Source organism: Hyperoodon ampullatus (genome assembly GCF_949752795.1).
Source record: "Hyperoodon ampullatus genome assembly, chromosome: 2".
NCBI lineage: Eukaryota > Metazoa > Chordata > Mammalia > Artiodactyla > Ziphiidae > Hyperoodon > Hyperoodon ampullatus.
This window is the reverse complement of record NC_136915.1, coordinates 21,966,920-21,988,063: the sequence shown is the minus strand read 5'-3', so window position 1 is coordinate 21,988,063 and position 21,144 is coordinate 21,966,920. Positions and strand designations below refer to the sequence as shown.

The following is a 21,144-nucleotide window of genomic DNA, read 5'->3' as shown; positions in this document are numbered from 1 at the left end:
CTGGAGAATTCTGACTTATATACCAAAGAATATATATTTTTTTAAAGCTTGTGTCTCATTACTTCTTTTTTTTTTAAATGTAATGTTTATTTTTTATAAATTTATTTATTTATTTTTGGCTGCGTTGGGTCTCTGTTGCTGCACATGGGCTTTCTCTAGTTGCGGCGAGCGGGGGCTACTCTTTGTTGCAGTGTGTGGGCTTCTCATTGTGGTGGCTTCTCTTGTTGCGGAGCTCGGACTCTAGGTGCGTGGGCTTCAGTAGATGTGGCACTCAGGCTCAGTAGTTGTGGCTCACGGGCTCTAGAGCACAGGCTCAGTAGTTGTGGCGCATGGGCTTAGTTGCTCCGTGGCACGTGGGATCTTCCTGGTTCAGGGCTTGAATCCGTATCCCCTGCACTGGCAGGCGGATTCTTAACCACTGCACCACCAGGGAAGTCCCTAATGTTTATTTTTTATTGGAGTAAAGTTCATTTACAATGTTGTCTCTTTTTTTTTAATATTTTTATTATTTATTTATTTATTTGGTTGTGCCGGGTCTTAGTTGCAGCAGGGGAGCTCCTTAGTTGTGGCTCAAGGGTTCCTTAGTTGCAGCTTGACAGCTCCCTAGTTGTGGCATGTGGGCTCCTTAGTTGCAGCACGTGGGCTCCTTAGTTGTGGCATGCGAACTCTTAGTTGTGGCACGCCTGTGGGATCTAGTGCCCTGACCAGGGATCGAACCCGAGCCCTCTGCATTGGGAGTGCGGAGTCTGAACCACTGCGCCACCAGGCAAGTCCCTCTAAAAATATTTTTTTGTTGTTTTTTGTTTGTTTGTTTGTTTGCGGTACGCGGGCCTCTCACTGTTGTGGCCTCTCCTGTTGCGGAGCACAGGCTCCGAACGCGCAGGCTCAGCGGCCATGGCTCATGGGCCCAGCCGCTCCGCGGCATGTGGGATCTTCCCGGACCGGGGCACGAACCCGTGTCCCCTGCATCGGCAGGCGGACTCTCAACCACTGCGCCACCAGGGAAGCCCCAAAAATATTTTGAGGTAATTGTATGGCCAAAGAAATTATGAGCCCAAGATAAAAAAGAAAAAAGCTTTGACTACCTAAATTTAATATGAAATCTCAAGGGACCCTGAATAGCCAAAACAGTTTTGTACAAGAAGAATCAAATTGGAGGTCTCATACCTCCTGTTTTCAAAACTTACTACAAATCTACAGTAATCAAAACAGTGTGGTACTGGCATAAAGAAAGACATATAGATCAATGGAATAGAATAGAGAGCCTAGAAATAAACCCTTGCATATACAGTCAAAAGATTCTGACAAGACCTCCAAGACCTTTCAATGGGAAAGGACAGTCTTTTCAATAAATGGTGCTGGGAAAACTGGATATTCACATGTGTAAGAATGTTAGACCTGGGCTTCCCTGGTGGCACAGTGGTTAAGAATCCACCTGCCAATGCGGGGGACATGGGTTCGAGCCCTGGTCCGGGAAGATCCCACATGCTGCAGAGCAACTAAGCCTGTGCGCCACAACTACTGAGCCTGTGTTCTAGGGCCCGCAAGCCACAACTGCTGAGCCCGTATGCCACAACTACTGAAGCCCGGGCACCTAGAGCCATGCTCCGCAACAAGAGAAGCCACCGCAATGAGAAGCCCGTGCACAGCAACAAAGACCCAGTGCAGCCAAAAATAGATAAATAAAATAAATAAATTTTTAAAAATAAAAAAATAAATAATAATAAAGAATGTTAGACCTTTACCTTACACCACATAGAAAATTTACCCCAAATGGATAAAAGAGATGAACATAAGAGCTAAAACTATAAAACTCTTGGAAGAAAACATAAGGCAAAATCTTCATGATTGGATTTGGTGATGATTTCTTGCATATGACACCGAAAGTATAGGCAACAAGAGAAAAATAGATAAATTGGACTTCAAAATTAAAAACTTTTGTGCATTGAAGGGCACTATCAACAGAGTGAAAAGGCAACACATGAAATGGGAGAAAATACCTGTAAATCATATATCTGATTAATATCCAAAATACATAAAGAACTCCAACAATTCAACAACAAACAAACAACCCAATTTAAAAATGGGCAGGGGGCTTCCCTGGTGGTGCAGTGGTTGAGAGTCTGCCTGCCAATGCAGGGGACACGGGTTCGTGCCCCAGTCCGGGAAGATCCCACATGCCGCGGAGTGGCTGGGCCCGTGAGCCATGGCCGCTGAGCCTGGGCATCTGGAGCCTGTGCCCCACAACAGGAGAGGCCACAACAGTGAGAGGCCCGCGTACTGCAAAAAAATAAATAAATAAATAAATAAAATAAAAATGGGCAGGGACTTCCCTGGTGGCACAGTGGTTAAGAATCCACCTGCCAATGCAGGGGACACGGGTTCGAGCCCTGGTCTGGGAAGATCACACATGCCACAGAGCAACTAAGCCTGTGCACCACAACTACTGAGCCTGCGCCCTAGAGCCCTCGAGCCCCAACTACTGAGCCCGTGAGCCACAACTACTGAGCCCGCATGCCACAATTACTGAAGCCCAAGTGCCTAGAGCCCACGCTCCGCAACAGGAGAAGCCACCGCAATGAGAAGCCCGCGCACCGCAGTGAAGAGTAGCCCCTGCTTACCACAATTAGAGGAAGCCTGCGTGCAGCAATGAAGACCCAAAGCAGCCAAAAAAAACAAAAAGGGCAAAGGGGGACTTCCCTGGCAGTCCAGTGGTTAAGATTCTGTGCTTCCACTGCAGGGAGCGCAGGTTCATCCCCGGCCAGGGAACTAAGATCCTGCATGCCACGTGGTGCAGCCAAAATAAATAAATAAATAAAGGGCAAAGGATCTGAATAGACATTTCTCCAAAGGTATACAAATGGCCAATAAGCACATAAAAAGATGCTCAACAGGGCTTCCCTGGTGGCGCAATGGTTGAGAATCTGCCTGCCAATGCGGGGGAAACGGATTCGAGCCCTGGTCTGGGGGGATCCCACATGCCGCGGAGCGGCTGGGCCCGTGAGCCACAGCTGCTGAGCCTGCGCGTCTGGAGCCTGTGCTCCACAACGGGAGAGGCCACAACAGTGAGAGGCCCGTGCAATAAAAAAAAAAAAAAAGATGCTCAACATCACTAATCATTAGGGAAATGCAAATCAAAACCACAGTGAGATACAACTTCACACCCACTAGGATGGCTAGTATTTAAAAAAAAGAGAAGGAAAGAAAAAGGAAAATAAGTGCTGGTGAGGATGTAGAGAAATTTGGATCCTTGTGCATTGCTACTGGGAATACAAAATGATGCAAATGCTGTGGAAAACAATATAGCAGTTCCTAAAAAACAACAACAACATAGAATTAACATATGATCCAACAATATATACTTCTGGGTATATACCCCAAAGAATTGAAAACAGGGACTTGAACAGGTATTTGTACACCAATGTTCATAGCAGCATTATTCGCAATAGCCAAAAGGTGGAGCTATCCAAGTATATCTCTCAACAGATGAATGGATAAACAAAATGTGGTATATACATACAATGGAATATTATTCAGCCTTAGAAAGAAAGGCAATTAAACAAAATTTTTTTTAATTGAAGTATAGTTGATTTACAATGTTGTCTACAGCAGATAATGTTTGTTTCTGGTTTTTTAATGACAACGACGATAACAATGATGACGATGATGATGATAAAAAATAGCTACCATTCATTAAGTTCTTACTATGTGCTACGTGCTATGCTAGTGCTTTATCTCATTTAATCTTCATAACTACTCTGTGTGGTAAGTGATGTCACCCCCATTTTAGAGATGAGAAAACAGGTTTAGAGAAGTTGAGTCACTTGCCCAAGGTTTTACAGGCCCTCCTTCTCTCTCTACATTTTTTTCTTTTTGACAATCTCATCCAATATCATGGCTGCTATAATTATCATGTCTGTGTGGATGGCTCCCTGACCCCTCACCTTGTCTCCTGGTCCACATTTCCTGGCATATGAATGTGCTGATGGCATTGTAAACTCAACATGTCCAAAATGCAGCTATTCTTTTGTTAGTACTGTTCTAAACATTTTTCATTTAACTCACATAACTGAGATAGATAATATTATTATTCATATCTATAAGGTAGGTAGTATTATCCATGTTTTACAGATGAGTAAACAGAGGCCTAGAGATTCAGCGTCTGGCTCACCTTCACACAGCTAGTACACAGTGGAGCTGGGCTTGGGGCTGACTTCAATGCTTAGACCACAATAATGACAATACCTCAGTTCCACTCAAACTGAGCTCTCCCTGTCCTGTTCTGTTTCCTGCTTCCTATATTCATTCTCTGCCCTTAACTTCAAATCCTACTGTCCTTCAAAGTCCAACTCAAAGGCCATTCCCTACAAAGTCTTTTCAAGTATTCCAAGCTGGGAGGGATCTCCATCTTGTGTGAATTTACAGAGAACTTACTCTGTACCACACTTACCTTTTCCCAAGCATACAAGTAAAATTTTAACTCATCCTCACCATAAAAAGTTCAAGTAGAGAATATTGAGCAAGAAGTGTAAGTATCTCTTCATTCCCCAGAATTTATTAGGTTTTTCCTTGATTAATGTTCCTGTGTTTCTGCTAGAAACTCTTATCAGGCAGCTATTTGAGGACAGGAGGCAGGGCGAGTCTTCTTTACTCCCCTAAAACAGGCAATAATAAACATTGCTGAAAGAATCAATCAGTTGCAAATCTCATGAGCCTGCACACAATACATTTTTTGGATGAGGGTGAGAGGGTCTGCTCAAGAAAAGTGACCTTTTTTTTCAGGGGGACTGGTAAAGCCATGTCAAACGCTCGCTCTCCTCCCACCTTCATTAAAGAACAAAAAAAGCATCTACTTCTAGGTACATAAAGCGTCTGGTTTCTGTTTTAGCTGGGTCTCAGAAGGAAATGACTTTTCTCTGAAATTGTAGACGCCCAACCCAGCTGCAGCATTGTTAGACCTCAGGGTAAACAGGAAGCTTCCTGCCTTGGGCCCTTCGTATCCCTCTCGCAGGCTATTAAAGACTGTTAATAGGATAGTAAAAGGACAGCTGCTGGCCATAAAATCAGCCCATTCCTTAGATCCTTAGAGAACTAGATCCCTCCAAGGTCAGAGAGAAAACTGTGTCCATCTCCAGGTCACACCAGGTACGTCCAGCTAGCTGGGGTCCTCACTTAACTCCTCTATGATCGGCTGTAACCAGAATGGTCTTTGCAAAATACCAGAGTGATTTAGTTCCTTGGTATTAGTTGAGAAATGAGAGGTTTGCATTTATAGGGTTTCTGGTCCTTGAAATCACTTGTTTCTGGGGGTGACGAGGTCTAGTGTGAACGTTAAGCTGAGACTGCCAAAGCAGTGAAATCACTCCCTACCCTGCGGAGTTTGAGTCACCTCTTCCAGTAGGGAAACAATCATTTCTGATTATCCCCCCAAAAGAGGCAAAAAGGTCAATCCATGCGAGCAAACAATCTAGTACTCCTACCTCTGCAATAAAGAGCTGAATCAGGCCCTCAACTCTTCCTGCACACAGGGTGGAAGTCCCCAGATTTGCAGCTGTGGGTGAGGAGGGAGGGAACAGTTTCTGCCAGCTGGAGGGACACTAGGGCAGGGGTGATCATCTTTTGCCAAGAAGGGCACTCGGGTGTCTTGGCAGAAGGCAGAGGGCTGTCCCGATCTGTGTGTACATTTTCAGAAGCATTTGACTCTGGACCAAATTCTCTCAGCTGTGCTAAAGCTGGGGCGATGGATGGGAAATGCTTATTGGCCAGGCTGACTAGGAGCTCCAACAGAGGGTGCTGGGGCTCAGCCAGGAGCTTCCCTTCAGCTGGCAAGTTTAGCTTTCAGTCATGGTCAGAGGGAGCGTGTCAATCCATCTATTTCGAAGTTTCTGCTTGTTGGAATTTTTGGCTCAAACAGGGAAAGAGTGGTGATGATGCAGAGCCTCTGCAGGGGTCAAGATTTTACTACAATTATAGAATCAAGCCCATTACCAAATGGGGGCCAGGAAGATACCATTTCATTCAACCCTGGACTTACCTACAATTTATCAATTCCTGCTGCTGTGTTGGCTCATCTGACCCTTACCTACCAGTCAGGAAAGCACAGGCACTCGGGCAGGGCAGGAAAACCAGTCGCTGCTCACACATTGAACATTTAGTTGCCCCTGGGCAGGCTTACTTACACAGGACAGGGAGCCTTATTTGCCAAGTGTCACTGCTCTCCCTCCTTCAAAGGAAACATCACTGAAATTACTCCTCAGAGTGCTGAAAAGAGGAGAACTGGATATTTTTTCCAGGAGGATAATGTAATTTTCCCCTAGTTTCAGAAGAGGTAACTAAGGCTCTGAAAACTCTCCCAAGGTCACACAGTTGGTAAGTGGGGCTTTACTGAGAGGACCAGAATCCACGGCTCCTGCCTCCTCATGCAATGTTCTTCTTACCATGACTTTTTCCCCCCAGGTAACTTGTATTAATTTTTTTTGCATCAACTGACCTTTAATATCCAAATGAAGTGTGGATGCAGAGTATGTGGCAGGGTCTCAGCCCTTAATTTGTATTATTTTTTTAAAAAGGTAATTTATGGGAATTCACTGGTGGTCCAGCTCGGTGCTTTCACTGCTGTGGACTGGGTTTAATCCCTGGTCAGGGAACTAAGCTCCCGCAAGCCATGCAGCCAATAAAATAAAATAAAATAATTAAAAAAATAAAAAGGTAATTAATTGCAGATATAATCAAAAGTTGTTTAATTTGCGTATCTTTGTAAGGTTTTTCATATAAATAAGTGAACAAATCATGAAAAAAATCATCAGAAACAATGTCCCATTTAGAAAAGATGGTCCCATTTTACTTAGGCTACACTGTCCAGGCCTCCACCATCACTGTGTGGACTATGACCAGCTTGTCAGCTAGAGCCTTTGACGAAATTCACATTTAAATAATTTACATTTAAATTTACGTGTGGGTAGGTGGTAAGTTTAAGACTATCTCTGCTATGGCTGATTGACAAGACAGATCCAGGTATGCTTCAGACCTGGAATGAGATTTCTTCATTTACAGAGAAAATAGTTACCACCCTAAAATCTGCCACAGCCAGGACCAGAGGTGCTCTCTAGAGGCTCATACTTCTCCCATTCCTAACCAACCTTCAAGGAGAGAGAGGTTCTAACGGGGAGAGTAAGGGTTCCAGGGCAGCACAGGCAGCCCCAGCATGTATTTGTACTTTCAGACCCTGGTTAAGTCTGCTTCAAGCCTGTCCCCTAAAAGTCTCCAGGTCATGTCCAAGGTAGAAAGTTGCAATGCAGGAGTAGTCCCAGGAGCCAGTAAGTCAGGAAGTAGCCTAGAATGCATCGTGTGACCAGAGAACAAGTTTTCCAGTTGTACAAGAGTCCCATGATAGAGTTTCTGGGGACCTTTTGTCCTGGTGGGGAGTCCCCTGAAAGAGGCTTCCAAGGCACAGTCTCTAGGGACCTCAGCAGCGGTTCTTGATCCTGAAGCAAGTGAGCTGAGAACCAGTACACAATAGGAGTGGAGGAGCATAACAGCCTGGTGAGAACCTGGAAATCACAAGAGGGGGGAAACCCACACATTTACTGGAATGTCACTGCCTCACATTGGATGAGCCTGGGACTTCCCTGCTGCTGGGTGAGCTATAGCTCTAAGACTAGAAATGTATTACACTGGAAAAGGTATTCATTCAGCAGAGCTTAGGATCTGCCTTATAAAGCTGTGAGTGACACCAGCCAGGTGACTGCAATGTTACAAATAAACATGGCTACACACTAATTACCACAATAATGGGCCAACTGATACTAAAAATTCTATGGGGGGGTTGGTCAGGGGACTTCCCTGGCAGTCCAGTGGTTAAGATTCCGCGCTTCCAACGCAGGGGGCGTGGATTCGATCCCTGGTTGGGGAACTAAGATCCCACATGCCACGTGGCATGGCCAAAAAAAAAAAAAAAAAAGTCTGTGGGGTCCACTTTTAGCCCAGGGCCAGGACTCTGATCCCCTGCCCCCTGAAGCGGTTCCCTCATCCCACGGGGATGGCAAAGCAGAGAGAAAGGGGGCAGGGGATCCTGTGGTTCAACACTGTCCCTCTAGGGAAGCTCAGAGCCAGGTCTCCAAATGGCCTCCCTCATCTATCCTTGAAACTCTAAGCTTCGCTGGCATTCACTCTAGTAGCTCATCCAGCTACAAACACAGAGTGCTCCTTTCTATTTCCCCTGTGCCTCTTAGTCACATAGCTCAGAGAACTTTACAAACAGCCAATGTGCGCCTCCAAGAGGCAGAAACTGCTGAGGAGTGGCCAGCATGGAGACAAAAAGACATCCTCAGGGTTTATGGTGGACCTGGAGCCACAACCAGGAACCAAAAAAAATCGAATGTATGATCAAACCCTTCCCATCCCTCTCTATCCTCCCCACCAACCGAACAGTGCACAAGATAGCTTCTCTGAAAACAGAGCGCCTGCCAGAGCTCAGAGTACCTCAGGAAGTTGACATTCAAGCAGATATTCTGGGTACAGTTGTATGTTAGGGGAAGGTCCCAGAGATACCCTCTGTGCTATTCCTATAACTCAGTCAGATCAGGTCCTTTCACAACTCTCGTTGTCTTCACACATGCCCTTCCATTTGTCCAAAATGTTCTTCCTCTGCTTCTTAAATGGAATTTCTTCTTACTCTTCAGGACCCAGCCTAAATATGATGCCCTCCTCACCTCCTTCAGCCAGTTAGCTACTTTTTCCTCTGTGCTTCCACAATACTTTACCTCAAAAATATCTCCAGTTCCATCCCACTATACTATGAGTTGTTAAATGTCTGTCTCTCCATTTTGACCACAAGACCTACTAGGGCAGCAATCTTAACTTATTTATGTTCTAACCTCAGTGATCTGACCCAGGGACTCACACTAAAAACACCCCCAAATAGTTGTTGAATGAATAAATTAGGTACAGGTCACTCAAATGGGAGAAGTTAAATGTCCTCCCTGTCCCTGACTAAGGGGTTTGGCCTGTGTTCCCACCTTTTCCCAGCCAGGAGTCCACCTCACCTGAACATGCATGCACAGACTGCCAAACAGCAGCAGCGCTGCAGCATGGACGAGGTACACAAACACCCGAGGACTGAGGAATCCAGGATCAGGCTTCTCTGGGGTCTCTTTGTTCTTGCTCCTTTGCATCCCAAGTGTAAGGCAGAGCCAAGGATGGGTGGTCACATATGTCCAAGTTGCCCAGGCAACCAGTATAGTCACTGGTGCAGCCAGTAGAAAATTGGGCACCTGCTTGAGTTCATAGTATCTCAAAAAGCCAACATTCCAATAGATATCCTGGATGTAGCTGTATATTAGGGGAAGTTCCCAGGAGCACCAAGGTGGCTCATTTCCCTCTACGATTCGGTAGCCCTTGTCCACAGCTAACTGCAGCAAGGGCTTAGGAATGGGGTAGGCTGAGCCTGGCAGACAGAACTGGGTATAGGCGTAATATTGAAAGAGGGCAAAGGGAAGGCTAAGTGTGAGCACTGACAGGAACACAGAGCCCATCAGCTTCAAAAGCTGTCTCAGAGGATTCCGCACCATGAGAGAAGAGAAAAAGCCTCGGCACTGAGAATGCACGAGGAAGCCAACGTTGACCAGCCCGTTGGAACGCACACCAGTGGCAAGGGCAAAGAGGAGTCCACTAGTCCAGCTTCGGCCCCTTTCCAGCTGCCCCAGGGCACTGAATGTCAGGAGGGCAAACAAAGCTTCTGAGTAGCCAGCCGCCAGGAAGACATTGGCGGGGCTGAGGCAGAAGAGCAGCGCTCCATAAAAAGCCTGGCGGGGACAGCGCAAAACCAGACAGCCCAGGTCATGAAGCGCAAGTGCGGCCAGCACGGAGAACAAGGAATTGAGCAATGCCACTGAGATTAGCAGGCAACTCCGTAGGCTCAGTAACCCCCACAGGGGTCTCAGCAATTCAGTCCCCACCAACAGGACCAGGGGGAAACCAGGGAAGAAGGCGAAGTTGTGCTCATACAGGTAGCCATGCTCAGCAATGAACAGGAAGTGTTCAGCATCCCAGTGAGATAGGCCGCCCAGGAGACTTTCCACAAGTCGGTCCACAGAGCCGGAGGGGGCGAGGCGAGGAGGAGAGAAGGCTTCTGCGTGATGGTCTGGGATGATGGCATTGAAGAGAGCCTGTGAGATGAAGGAGAACTAGGATTTTGGTTGAGCCAGTGGAAGAATTACCATTTAATAAAATGAGGAGGAACAGACATGTTGGGGAAGAATCACAAGTTAACTGTGAGATGGACATTCCAGTGCAGAGGTCAACGAGACAGTGAGATACATGAGTCTGAGGGTCAGGAGAGCAATCAGGGCTAGAGATACAAATTTGGGAGTCATAAGTGTATGGATGATATTAAAAGGTGTGAGACTGAATGAGATCACCCAGGGAAGAAGTGCAGGTAGAGAAAAGAAGAGATCTGAGGACTGGGCCTCAGACATGTCAACATTTAGAGGCTCGAAAGAGAGTGAGGATCTAGCAATAAAGGTAAAGAAGGAAGGTCAGTGAGGTAGGGAGGAAACCAGGAGAGCATGGTGTCATAGAACCAAGTAAAGCAAAGGCGTGATCGGCTCTTAAATGTTGCTGATAGGTCAAGTAAGATGGGGACTGAAAACTGACCACTGGCTTTAGCAGTGGGAATGTCACTGGTGACTTTGACAAGAGCTACGGCAGTGGAGTGGAGGAGAGAGAAGACTGCTTAGACTGGGTTCAGCAGATAAAGGGGAGAAGTGAGACAGCAGATACAGACAACTGTTTGGAGGAGTTTTCCTGTAAAGGGAAGCAGAGAAATGGGGTAGTAGGTGAATGACATTGTAGGGTCAAGAGAAATCTTGTTGTTTTTTTTCCAAACGTGGGAGGTAAGTATTTGTTTGCCAATGGGAATATCCAGTGGAAAGGAAACCACTGAGTATGCGGGCGAGAAAGGGAAGAATTGCTGGAGCAGGCAAAAGGGGATGGAATCTGCTATGGAGGTGGAACTGGCCTTAGAGAGGAGACAGACAGTTCATCCACCCTTCAGTAGTGAAGGCACAGACATGCAGATGTACGTATGCTGATGGCTGTGGTGGAAGTATTCAGAAGGTTACTTCTTATTGCTTCTACTTTTCTGATTTTTCACTCAGGAGAACAAGCTGGGGAAAAGGTGCTAGAGACTTGAGAAAAGAGGAAAATGTGTAAAATAAGTCAGCTATGACCCTAGTTCTCAAAATAGGCTGTGCACTGGAATCGCCCAAGGAGTTTCAAAAATACTGATGCCTGGGTTTCCCTCCTGCCACTACATTGATGACTTAACCAATATGGGGTACAGCCTGGGTGTTTAGATTGTTTTTAGCTCTCCCAGCTGATTCTGATGTGCAGAAAAATTTGAGAGAATGGGTGAGCGACTGGACCAGGGAAATACACTAAGATTGCCAGGTAGCACTAAGGACTCACTTGGGTTAATGATATTGAATACAAAGAGACTAGTTAACACAGTTGTATGCTTTTCTCTGGGCAGATGCATGCGTGGAGTAGGCACAGAATTGAATTTAACCAAGGCTGGGCTTTTGTCTTGTGATTAAGACATAGGGAGAAGGGAGCGAGTGAGTTGTACGTGTATGCATGATGGACCATGGAATCTAAGCTGGGTAAGAAGTGGAGCTGAAGCCATGAGGTAGGTGAAGGACAGTGAAACCGTGGTAGAATCAATGGATAAGTCCTGAGGGAGTGGAAGAATCGTTAGAACTGGGGTAGTGGAGGGAGTGAACTGGAAAGATAGGAGATAGTGGTTAGATGTATCAGCTTTATTAATATTGAAATCACCAAGAAATATACAGTAGTGCTGGAAAGAGCAACAGTGAATCAGGAGCTAAAACCTTCAAGGAATGAGGAGGAATGAGTTGTCGCTAACAGAGATGACAGCAACAACAAAGGGTAACTGGGGTATAACCTGATGGCATGAGCTTTAAAGCTGGAAGGGGGGGAGGGGAGGATAATGAAATAGCATTATTATTAAATGTCTTTTTGCCCCGTTAGATTTGGTCAGCTACTTAAGGGAAAAGAGATCGTGACTTTTTATACTCCCACCTAGCATAGTTCTTTGACCAGGGCAGGAACTTAATAAAATTTGGTGGTTGAGCAAACAGTATAGAGGAAACATACTTGTTTCCAAATCACCATCTGAATTAGAACCCAGCTGTCCTGGTACCCTATCCCAGATGCCGAGTCGCAGTATTGCTCCCTTAGTTCTGTCAATCATTCAGCTGATGCTGGTTCAAAGCCATGATCAAGTCAGTTTTCCAGCCTAGCAACAGGAGTATAACCTCATTTGTAAGGCTCTTTCCTTTTTCGGTCAGTTTCTTTATCAGGCCACTTCAAACAGTGAAAACAAGTGGGACAGGAGTGACAGTCACAGGTAACAGCCCTCGTCTCCAAGTTGAAGACACGTCTAACTAAACCTGGGACCCAGCAGAGGCTGTTATGCCTCATATAGTGGGGGAGGAGAGAAAAAAGGAGTTTTCCACAAAGGAACCACCGATGAGCCTCAGAGAGAATGTGCTTGTGATGAAAGGCACATATAATATGCTAATAGAACATCCTTAGGGTGTTGACATACATTCAACAATAACAGATACTGAAGACCTACTAAGCACTGGGCACTGTGCTAGGCACCATACATAGTTCATATGTATGAAATTTGATTAAAATATGTATCAAGAGCAGCCTTGGAGGGGAAAGGGAATTGCAAAATGCATTCTGGGGGTTGTGTGTGGGTGAGACAGCAAGGGGACACAGCTGGGGGAAGAGTAGGAGACACTGCTGACTAAACAAATATACACAGAGGGTCTCAGGACAGTGCCACCTCTCTCCCACTCAACTGACTGATGCAACGCTCAGTCTCCTGGTCAGGGGACCCAGGGCAACGCTTTGAGCTGTCACACCCTAAACCAGAACACACCTGCTCTGGTTACAGAACATCATGGTCTGCTGGAAAGACCACTAGCCCAAGAGTAAGGAAACCTGGGGTCTGATTCTGGTCCTTCTCTAACTTGCCTTGTGACTTTAAGGAAGCCATTTATCCTTTCTGGGCCTCAGCTACTTCATGTGTAAAATAAGAAATTAATAGATCTAAATAAATAAATAAATAAATAAATAAATAAATAAATAAAAAAGAGATTAATAGGTCATATCTAAGAGTCCTGCGCACTTTTCAGCTATGTGGTCTAGGTCTCTACAGTTCTAACCACATGGTCGGGGGTGGGGGGCGCATCTGGGAAAGGGAAAGATGAGGCCTATTCTTAACGTCTAGCCCAGTCATGTGGCAATGGCATGTTCAGGACAAAAGATCAGAGACTGACCTGCAGCACCAGAGTCAGGACACGGCAGCTGACTGCAAACCCCAGGACCTCTTTCCGGGATGTGTCCAGGGGCCACATCCTCTCACCACCAGGAATTCAGGGGGGCTGCTGCCAGGGCTGAACTCCCTCAGGCTTCTAAACTCCAAAACCCAAGGAGGAAATGTCACACATGGGAAGAAAGTAAATCCTTGAAAGCATTCTTCATGAAAACATCACCCCTGCTTCAGGACTACTATGGCAAACTTAACCACCTTACTTTCCAGATGAGGGAAAAGCATCTTAAAGGCAGATGGAACCTCTTGGTGTACTCTGAAGCACTGTATTCTTGTAGGGGAAGTTCCACACCGGTAGGCATGAAGCTGGAAAGCTAAGCTCACAGAAAACCTTTAAAAGCCTGTTGAGTGCCCCTATCCAGGAACTAAAGACCTGGGTTCAAGTCCTGACTTTGTCATTCATAAGTTCTCATTTTGTTCTTCTAAGCCTCAGTTCTCTGTGTATAAAATGAGATCGGGGGACTTTCCTGGTGCCACAGTGGTTAAGAATCCGCCTGCCAAGGACACGGGTTCGAGCCCTGGTCCAGGAAGATCCCACATGCCGCAGAGCAACTAAGCCCACGCGCCCTAACTACTGAGCCTGCGCTCTAGAGCCCGTGAGCCACAGCTACTGAGCCCACGTGCCACAACTACTGAAGCCTGCGTGCCACAACTACTGAAGCCCATGAGCCTAGAGCCCGTGCTCTGCAACATGAGAAGCCACCGCAATGAGAAGCCAGCACACCGCAAAGAAGAGTAGCCCCTGCTCACAGCAACTAAAGCCCGCGCACAGCAACTAAAGCCCGCGCGCAGCAACAAAGACCAGTGCAGCCAAAGATAAATAAATTTATAATAAATAAATAAATAAATTTTTAAAAAATGAGATCGGACTATTTTGCCTGTCTCATGAAATTGTCACGATGGTGAAATGGACTGAAGTGTGAAGAAGCAGTACCAAATCTATACTGTGGTCGCTGTTATTTAGTGTGTGCCCTTTCTCTGTTGCCCAGAATAATAAACTAGGTCCCAAACCAGAGTCCCAAAAGTGGGGCATAGAACTGAACTGGAAGACCATAATGACTACACACTCTAGTTAAGCTCTCTGATGTGTGTTCAGCTGGTCTGTTAAATTAAGTGGAGAAGGAAAAGAAAACCACCACTCAGCAGGACTTCAGCCAGCCTACATTGCTAAAACAAACTTAGGGGGACGACAGAGTCGACTACTAGGGATGGGGAAAACTGTTATTTCCCATCTCTTTGTTGGAATGGCAGCAATGTATAAACAACTGCAAAGCCATTCTGAGGGAAGGAATGCACTTTAAGGCTTTTTTTTTTTTAACAATTCCTTGTGCTAAAAGAAGTAGCAATGGCTCCTACGGAACCAGTCGGAAATCAGAAGGAAGGGCAAGAGCATCAGCGGCAGCTCATCAACTTGGGGTGAAGAACTAACCCTAAAGGAAAAAATACTAGAACTGAGAAATTAACAGGGAGGCCTGGAAGACTTTTCTTTCTTCTCCAATCTGGCTAACACCTATCAAACCTTTAGGTTATCACTTGTTTCTGGAATTCTCTGACTCTCACTAGACTATGTGATATGCTCTCATTACACTCTGCCTTGTCGTCTTTATTGCTATTGCTTATTTAGGTTGTTTATGAGGGCAGGGGCTTTGTCTATCTTGCTCCCAACTATATCCCCAGGGCCTAGCACTACAAACAGGCATTTTAAGCCTGTGTTCTAATTGAGTGTAAGTAGTAAGCACTGGATATGGCTTCACCAGTTCATTGGCTCTGGATATAAAATCCCTGCTCCAAGTACTCCTCCCACCATATCTCATGTTGAGAGCAAAACGACCAAGTCACAGAAGCCACAGGAAAATACAGTTTCTCCAGAAAACTGGCCATAAGCAACAGTTCTCTTTCCTCTCAGCACAAGGGGGCGCCTGTTGCTTACTCCATCACCAGGAGGCCTGGAGGAAGGGAGGGGCCACAAACGCCACACCGGTTTGCTCATCAAAATTCAGTTCAAAGGCAAGCTTTTGAAATCCCCCCAACACTGCCAACATCTGACTCGCCGAGTCGAGTGGAATCGTAGAAACAAGCACAGCCAACCTTACACGGCCGCTGGTTCTCCATCCTAGGGTGAATTCACTTTTTCCCTTCCTTCATTTCCCACCCACACGCAGAAGAGTTGGAAAAAGAAAAGCACGGAACCCACCTCTGCCTCTTCACCAGGCTTCCATTCTTCCTTTCCTTTCTCCAGAGTCAAGCTCTAGACCCAGCGATCACAGATGACTTGTAGCCTACACTTAGTTCACAGGTAAACCATGTGAAAACAAAAATAAAGCCAGTGAGCTCTCCCTCTCAGCTAATTGCGGGCTTCACTTCCCAACAACCCGTTTACGAAATCACAGACCCTCTGAACTGGCAGGACACTTACAGAGCAACTAGTTTTACTCTATTTTCCCGTGAGATAAATATGCCCCAGAGAGGTGAGTACTAAAACTCTCCAGAGTTTTTACATCAGAGATCTCATTAGACCCTGTGTAATTACCATCGCCATTTTATGGATGTGGAAACTGAGGCTCACTGGGGTCAAGTGGCACTCCCAAGGCTATATTTAAGGAGAATGTCGGGGTTTTTTTTGTCTGAAACATCAATCTTTCCACCAGCCGTCACCCCTGCCAAAGGGGATGCGCTCTTTCAGAGCCAGAATTACAACCAGGGTCTCCCAACTCCCAGCCCAGGACTTGTCCAGTAACAGCGCATGCTCTTGCTGGCTATGCTTAGGGCAGGGAGGGCCCTATCTGAGCAGATAGGAAAACCTGTTGAATCGGAGCCCAGGACTCATATCCTGGGCTGTAAGACTAACATCCTCGGGGGCGGCGGGGGATGGGTGGTGGTGTTCGGACCCAGGGTCCTCAGGACCAGAGGCCTTGCTGGCCGCCGCGAGGCAGGGGCCGCCTTCTGCCAGCCCAGCCGGGTCCGAAGCCCGTTCTAGCCCTTTCCTTTCGGACACAGTCCCAAGCGGGGATTGGGCATCTCCTCTCCCCAAGGGGGCCACGGCTCAGAGGTTACTCCCGAGGGGGCCGGCGAGGCCCGGCCCGGCCTAGGGCCGGAAGGCAGGGGAGGGCGGGAGGCTGTAACGGAAGAGGCGGCCCTGGGAGGCCGCTATGGCGGAGGGGCGGGGCTCCTCGCTTCTCGGCGGCCTCCGCCTCATTTCCCTCGGCCTCCGTTTGACAACTTCCCTCCCCCCAGAACTCCTAGGCTCCCAAGCTGGCGCCGCATCCCCAGCGCCCGCCGGTCTCTACCTCCCAGGCGGGGCCCGAACCATAGCTCCTCCATCCGGGGCCCCGAGCGGCCGCGCCTGCGTACTGGCTCCGCTGATGGCGGCCCCGCCCCGCTCCTGCCGGGACTCGGAGCTGCCCCGCCCCCGGCCGCGGCGGCCATGTTGAGTCCGGGCGAGCCGGGTATGGATGGCGTAACCCGGAGCCTCCGCGCCCCTCCGCCTTGGCACTTTCCCGCTTTGGTGACACCAGGGGTTCCTCAGCCCCTTCCCCCCGCCTTCAGTTAGTCCGCCGTGGCTGCTGTCTCCGAGTCGGTGCTCTTGCCCCAGTTGCACCCCACAAACATCCACTGAGTTCCCGTGTGGGCCAAGGCCCTCGGAGTTGGGGGCTGCCCCGCGGCCTCTAAACGGAAGGCAGAGCCGCACTTTCCCTGCTGTCAGGCAACAACAGCTCAATACAGGGCCTGGAACACAATAGCTGTTCTCTGAAGGGAAAGAAAAGCCTGCTTGGGGTTTCTGTGGCCAGGAGCGGACCCCTGCGTCCTGGGCGTGAAGAAAGTGGGGGTTCCCCCCGACTTTCCCCTCCTCCGGCTGCTCGGGACCTTCGCTCCCGTTGCACCCCGCAGCCCCACCTCCCGTGACTGACGAGGGCGGTGAAGCAAACTTCAGAGAACGCCCCCCAGGACTCCTTTCTCCTTCCTTACTCAAGCAGTTTCTCTCGTAGAAAGTGGGCCCAAAAAAGCAGAAGAAAGAAAGAAGCTAACTCAACAGAACTGTCTGTTCGGGAGGAGCGGCCGGTTGGGAACCCTGTAACGGAAACTGTTAGAACAACTTTGCACCCTCCTTAAAGGAAATAGATAATAAATCCTTCTCCGTTGGTGGATTTCTCGTTTCTCAGGATTCCAAAGCCGCCTGTGGTTTCAGTTATCTGCCCTCCAAACGAAGCTAGGGTCTGGGTTAGCCTCTGGCCACAGCCCTGGCGGAGGGAGGGCTTTATCTTCCGCAACAGCTACTACTGTGGGTGGGAACAAAAGAGGTGGTTGCTCTCGCTCCAGGCGAAGACAGCGAGCCCACAGCAGTTCTCTGGGGGCCAGGGTGTGTGCCTTTTGATTCTTTATAGCTCCTTTCAGGCCCTGGGACCTGAACTGCCCTCAGGTATTTGTTGTGTGTAAGGTGGATAAATCACGTTTTAGTTGTGGTGTGTTGAAGGAGAAGGGGAAAAATGGAGTTTAGAACCCCAGGGTTTTCGGTGACACACCCTTGTTCTCAGCTCCGGAGGGATGTGAGTGAATCGGCAGAGCCGTGGGGCACACTCGTGCCTGGGGCCTAAGGTTGTGGCTTGAATCTCTAGGAAGTCTGTGAGGCTCCAAGCAGTACTGTGTTTGCAGAGACAAAACTGAGAAATGAACTATCCTTCCTTTGTGAATTCACAAGGGAAAAAGACATGCATTCTTTAGGTTCCCTCTGTTCACACCAAATTCCCTCAAAAATCTGTTCGTAAAAACGACAGGGGTCTCTTTTGACACATCAGAATGTTTTTTAAAAGCTCAACTGTCACCGTTTAGAGGTAGAACTTTGTCCATCTCTTCAGCTCTACTTTCTTGCAATCTCTCCTTCCTTTCCTTCTCTACTACCCGCCCCCCTTCTCTTCCGCTCTGTTTCCTGTTTCATTTTCTGGCTGCTGCTCCAACTGGAAAACAAGGAAGCTGAATCTTGTGCTCTCAAAGCTCTGGCTTGTCAGAATGGAAGAGGACTAGGTGGGGTGGGAGGGGTTCTGGGCCTTCAAGGCTGTGAGTAAGTAGTGGAGGAGGCAGCTCTCTCCACTCTGCTTTTAGAGTCTGCAGCTAAAATGGAGCCTGCATCTACACAGGGAGCCAGCTGAGCGGCCAGCACTGTGGGAGAGCTGGAGAGACAGGGACGTATCCCAGGGCTCCCAAAAGATTCTACACCGCCCAGCCACTTCCATAAAGAAGCAAATATGCCACACCACCAAGAAACGGTTTCATAATACAAATCCCGGACTAAATTAAACAATGTAAGCAGTGCATTGCTGTTTCTAGACTCCTAGAATGTAAGAGACAGCATTTCTGTTTCTGAACTTGCCTGGCTCTGCTCTTGCTGTTTCCCCTGTTTGAAATGCTTCACTGCCGACGACTCTTTGGCCAACGCACTATACTCAGGTCTCAGCTGAAATGTCACTTCCTTGGAGAAGCTTTCTCTGTCTACCCAGCCACAACTGCCACTCTGTACTATCCCACCACCCTGTTCTGCTTTCATCACAGCACTTATTATCACCTGGTTGTCCTGTCCATGAATTTTACTCATTTCATTGTCTGTTTTCCTCTTAGGGAATGTAAGCTCTATGAGAGCAGGGGCCTTGTTCACCAAAGTGTTACCAGCACTTAGAACAATGCTTTGCACATTGTGTGTACTCAGTAAGGAACTAGTGAATAAATCCGTTTGTTTAACCTGATACCTGCATTTTTATGGATGAGGGAACTAAGGCTCGGAAAGAAGTGACTGGCCTGAAATTACACAGCTAGGGGCAGAGGTGGGATTTGAATTCAGGTCTTCAGCCTCCCTGGCTGTTTTGTTGTGTTTTGTTTTTTACCACCCCACAGTATTTGAATCTTTCTCAGGTTTACCTCTTTCCCTCTCTTCCTTTTTTTTCCACACAACTAAGAGTCTTTACGGGCTATGCCGAGAAAAGTCTTAACAGCTCCTACCTACTCTTTCCTTCATTAAATTACAGTTTTATCTTTTTGATTTCTTCAATGAAATAGGAGTGTCTACTATGTGACGGGGATGAGGCTGTAACACTAAGCAAGACAGACACAGTCCTTGTCCTCATGGAGATGATAATATCATCTACCTTATGGATTTTATAGTGCTTGGCACAAAGCTTGATAAACATGAGCTGTTAGGGGCTTCCCTGGTGGTCCAGTGGTTAAGAATCCGCCTTCCAATGCAGGGGACACGGGTTGAATCCATGATTGGGGAACTAAGATCCCACATGCCGTGGGGTAACTAAGCCCGCGCACCGCAACTAGAGAGCCTGAGTGCCGCAACTACAGAGCCCACATGCTCTGGAGCACGCACGCCACAACTAGAGAGAAGCCCGTGCGCCGCAATGAAACATCCGGCATGCCACAACTAAGACCTGATGCAGCCAAAAATAAATAAATAAATATTTTATTTTTTAAAAAGATGGGCTGTTACAACTCCCTGAACAAAAAGGGGAGCAAATGATTTTCCCACTGAAGATGTGAAGGAAGTTTGGGAGTTCTCATGGAGCACTCACTTCCCTGGAGCAACCTGACGACTCATTTTTCTCTGTAGCTGCCTTGCTCTGCTGCCACATCTGGAGATGGCCTTGGCTATCTCTCAGTAACTCAGTTTCCAGACACCAAACTTTCCGTGGTCCTAATCTTAGGGGAATGACGGAGTAGCTGATCCTGATCTTGGCTTTGAGGCCAGGCCATTATGGGACAAAAGTGAGCACACTGGCCTCTGATTCTGTCACTGCCAGCTGTTAGCAGGCAGGGCTAATGCCTGTGATGACAGGCAGCTGTACCTTACCCAAACTTTATGCTACTTCTTTTCGTGCGGATTCTTTTCGTGGGCATTCGTTGGCAGTTTCCAAGGATGCTGGATGACACTTAAATCCATGCTGAAACTAGGGGTGGCACCAATCAGGTCTTGGACATTTACCAGAAGCATCCTTTTTGGCTCTGGCCATACATATCACTTGAGGATGCCCATCCACCCTGGGACAAGGACCCCACCCTTCCTCCCAATTTCAGGAGCCAAATGCTGATCATTTAAAGGCCACGGATACTAGGTGTTTTTCACCCTTTCTTCGGTGTTTGCCTTTCAGTAGTTAGAAAACCTTGACCCCACCGAGAGGCCCAGTGGGAAGGGCCTTAGCCACTTGGGGGTGGTAGTGGCCGCAAGGCAAAAGAGCCAATGAAGTTGAGAGTATTGTTTAGGCTGGACTTGGCTGCTCTCCAGCCTTGAAAGAAGGTTACGGTCACTTGCGGGGCTGGGGAGGGAGGAGCCTGGGAAAAGAACTGCTTACTGGCCACACCCCTGGGTTCTCTACTGGCGAGGTTCTATTTACTTCTCAAAAGCAAATTACTCACAGCTCAGTGGCTAGCAGCTCTTTCGGCCTGCGGCCTGCGGTAACTCCAGTCAGAAACTGGACACCAGGCTAGGCTCCTCCTGCATTGCAGGAGAGCAGATGAAAAGAACCCAGGAAACCAAACTCCTAGGCAATGCTCCACACACAGCCCAGAAATGCAGTTTCTTGACTAGAAATTGGAGTTTCAGAAGCCCAGAGCAAAAATAGCCAATAGCAGTATTACTCACCAAAATATAGATATGAAAAGCTTGCCATTTAGTTTTTTCCAGAAGGGTCCTAGGAAAGCATCTTAGTTGACAAAGGTTAGCCAATTGTCTC

General features: G+C 47.5%; 1 protein-coding gene across 5 annotated transcripts; it reads right to left on the bottom strand.

Moving 5' to 3' along the window:
* Positions 1-7,268: 7,268 nt before the first annotated feature.
* Positions 7,269-13,448, bottom strand: PIGV (phosphatidylinositol glycan anchor biosynthesis class V; the record flags this gene model as incomplete). Of its 5 annotated transcripts, XM_079696834.1 has the most annotated exons (4): positions 7,269-7,550; positions 9,045-9,445; positions 10,073-10,166; positions 13,371-13,448. In XM_079696834.1, 4 exons carry the CDS (start codon positions 13,446-13,448, stop codon positions 7,269-7,271), a joined length of 855 nt encoding a protein of 284 aa, XP_079552960.1. The 5 variants fall into 5 exon arrangements, with proteins under 5 accessions (XP_079552960.1, XP_079552958.1, XP_079552959.1 ...); XM_079696832.1 differs by having other exon boundaries at positions 9,045-10,184; XM_079696833.1 differs by having other exon boundaries at positions 9,045-10,166.
* Positions 13,449-21,144: the final 7,696 nt, after the last annotated feature.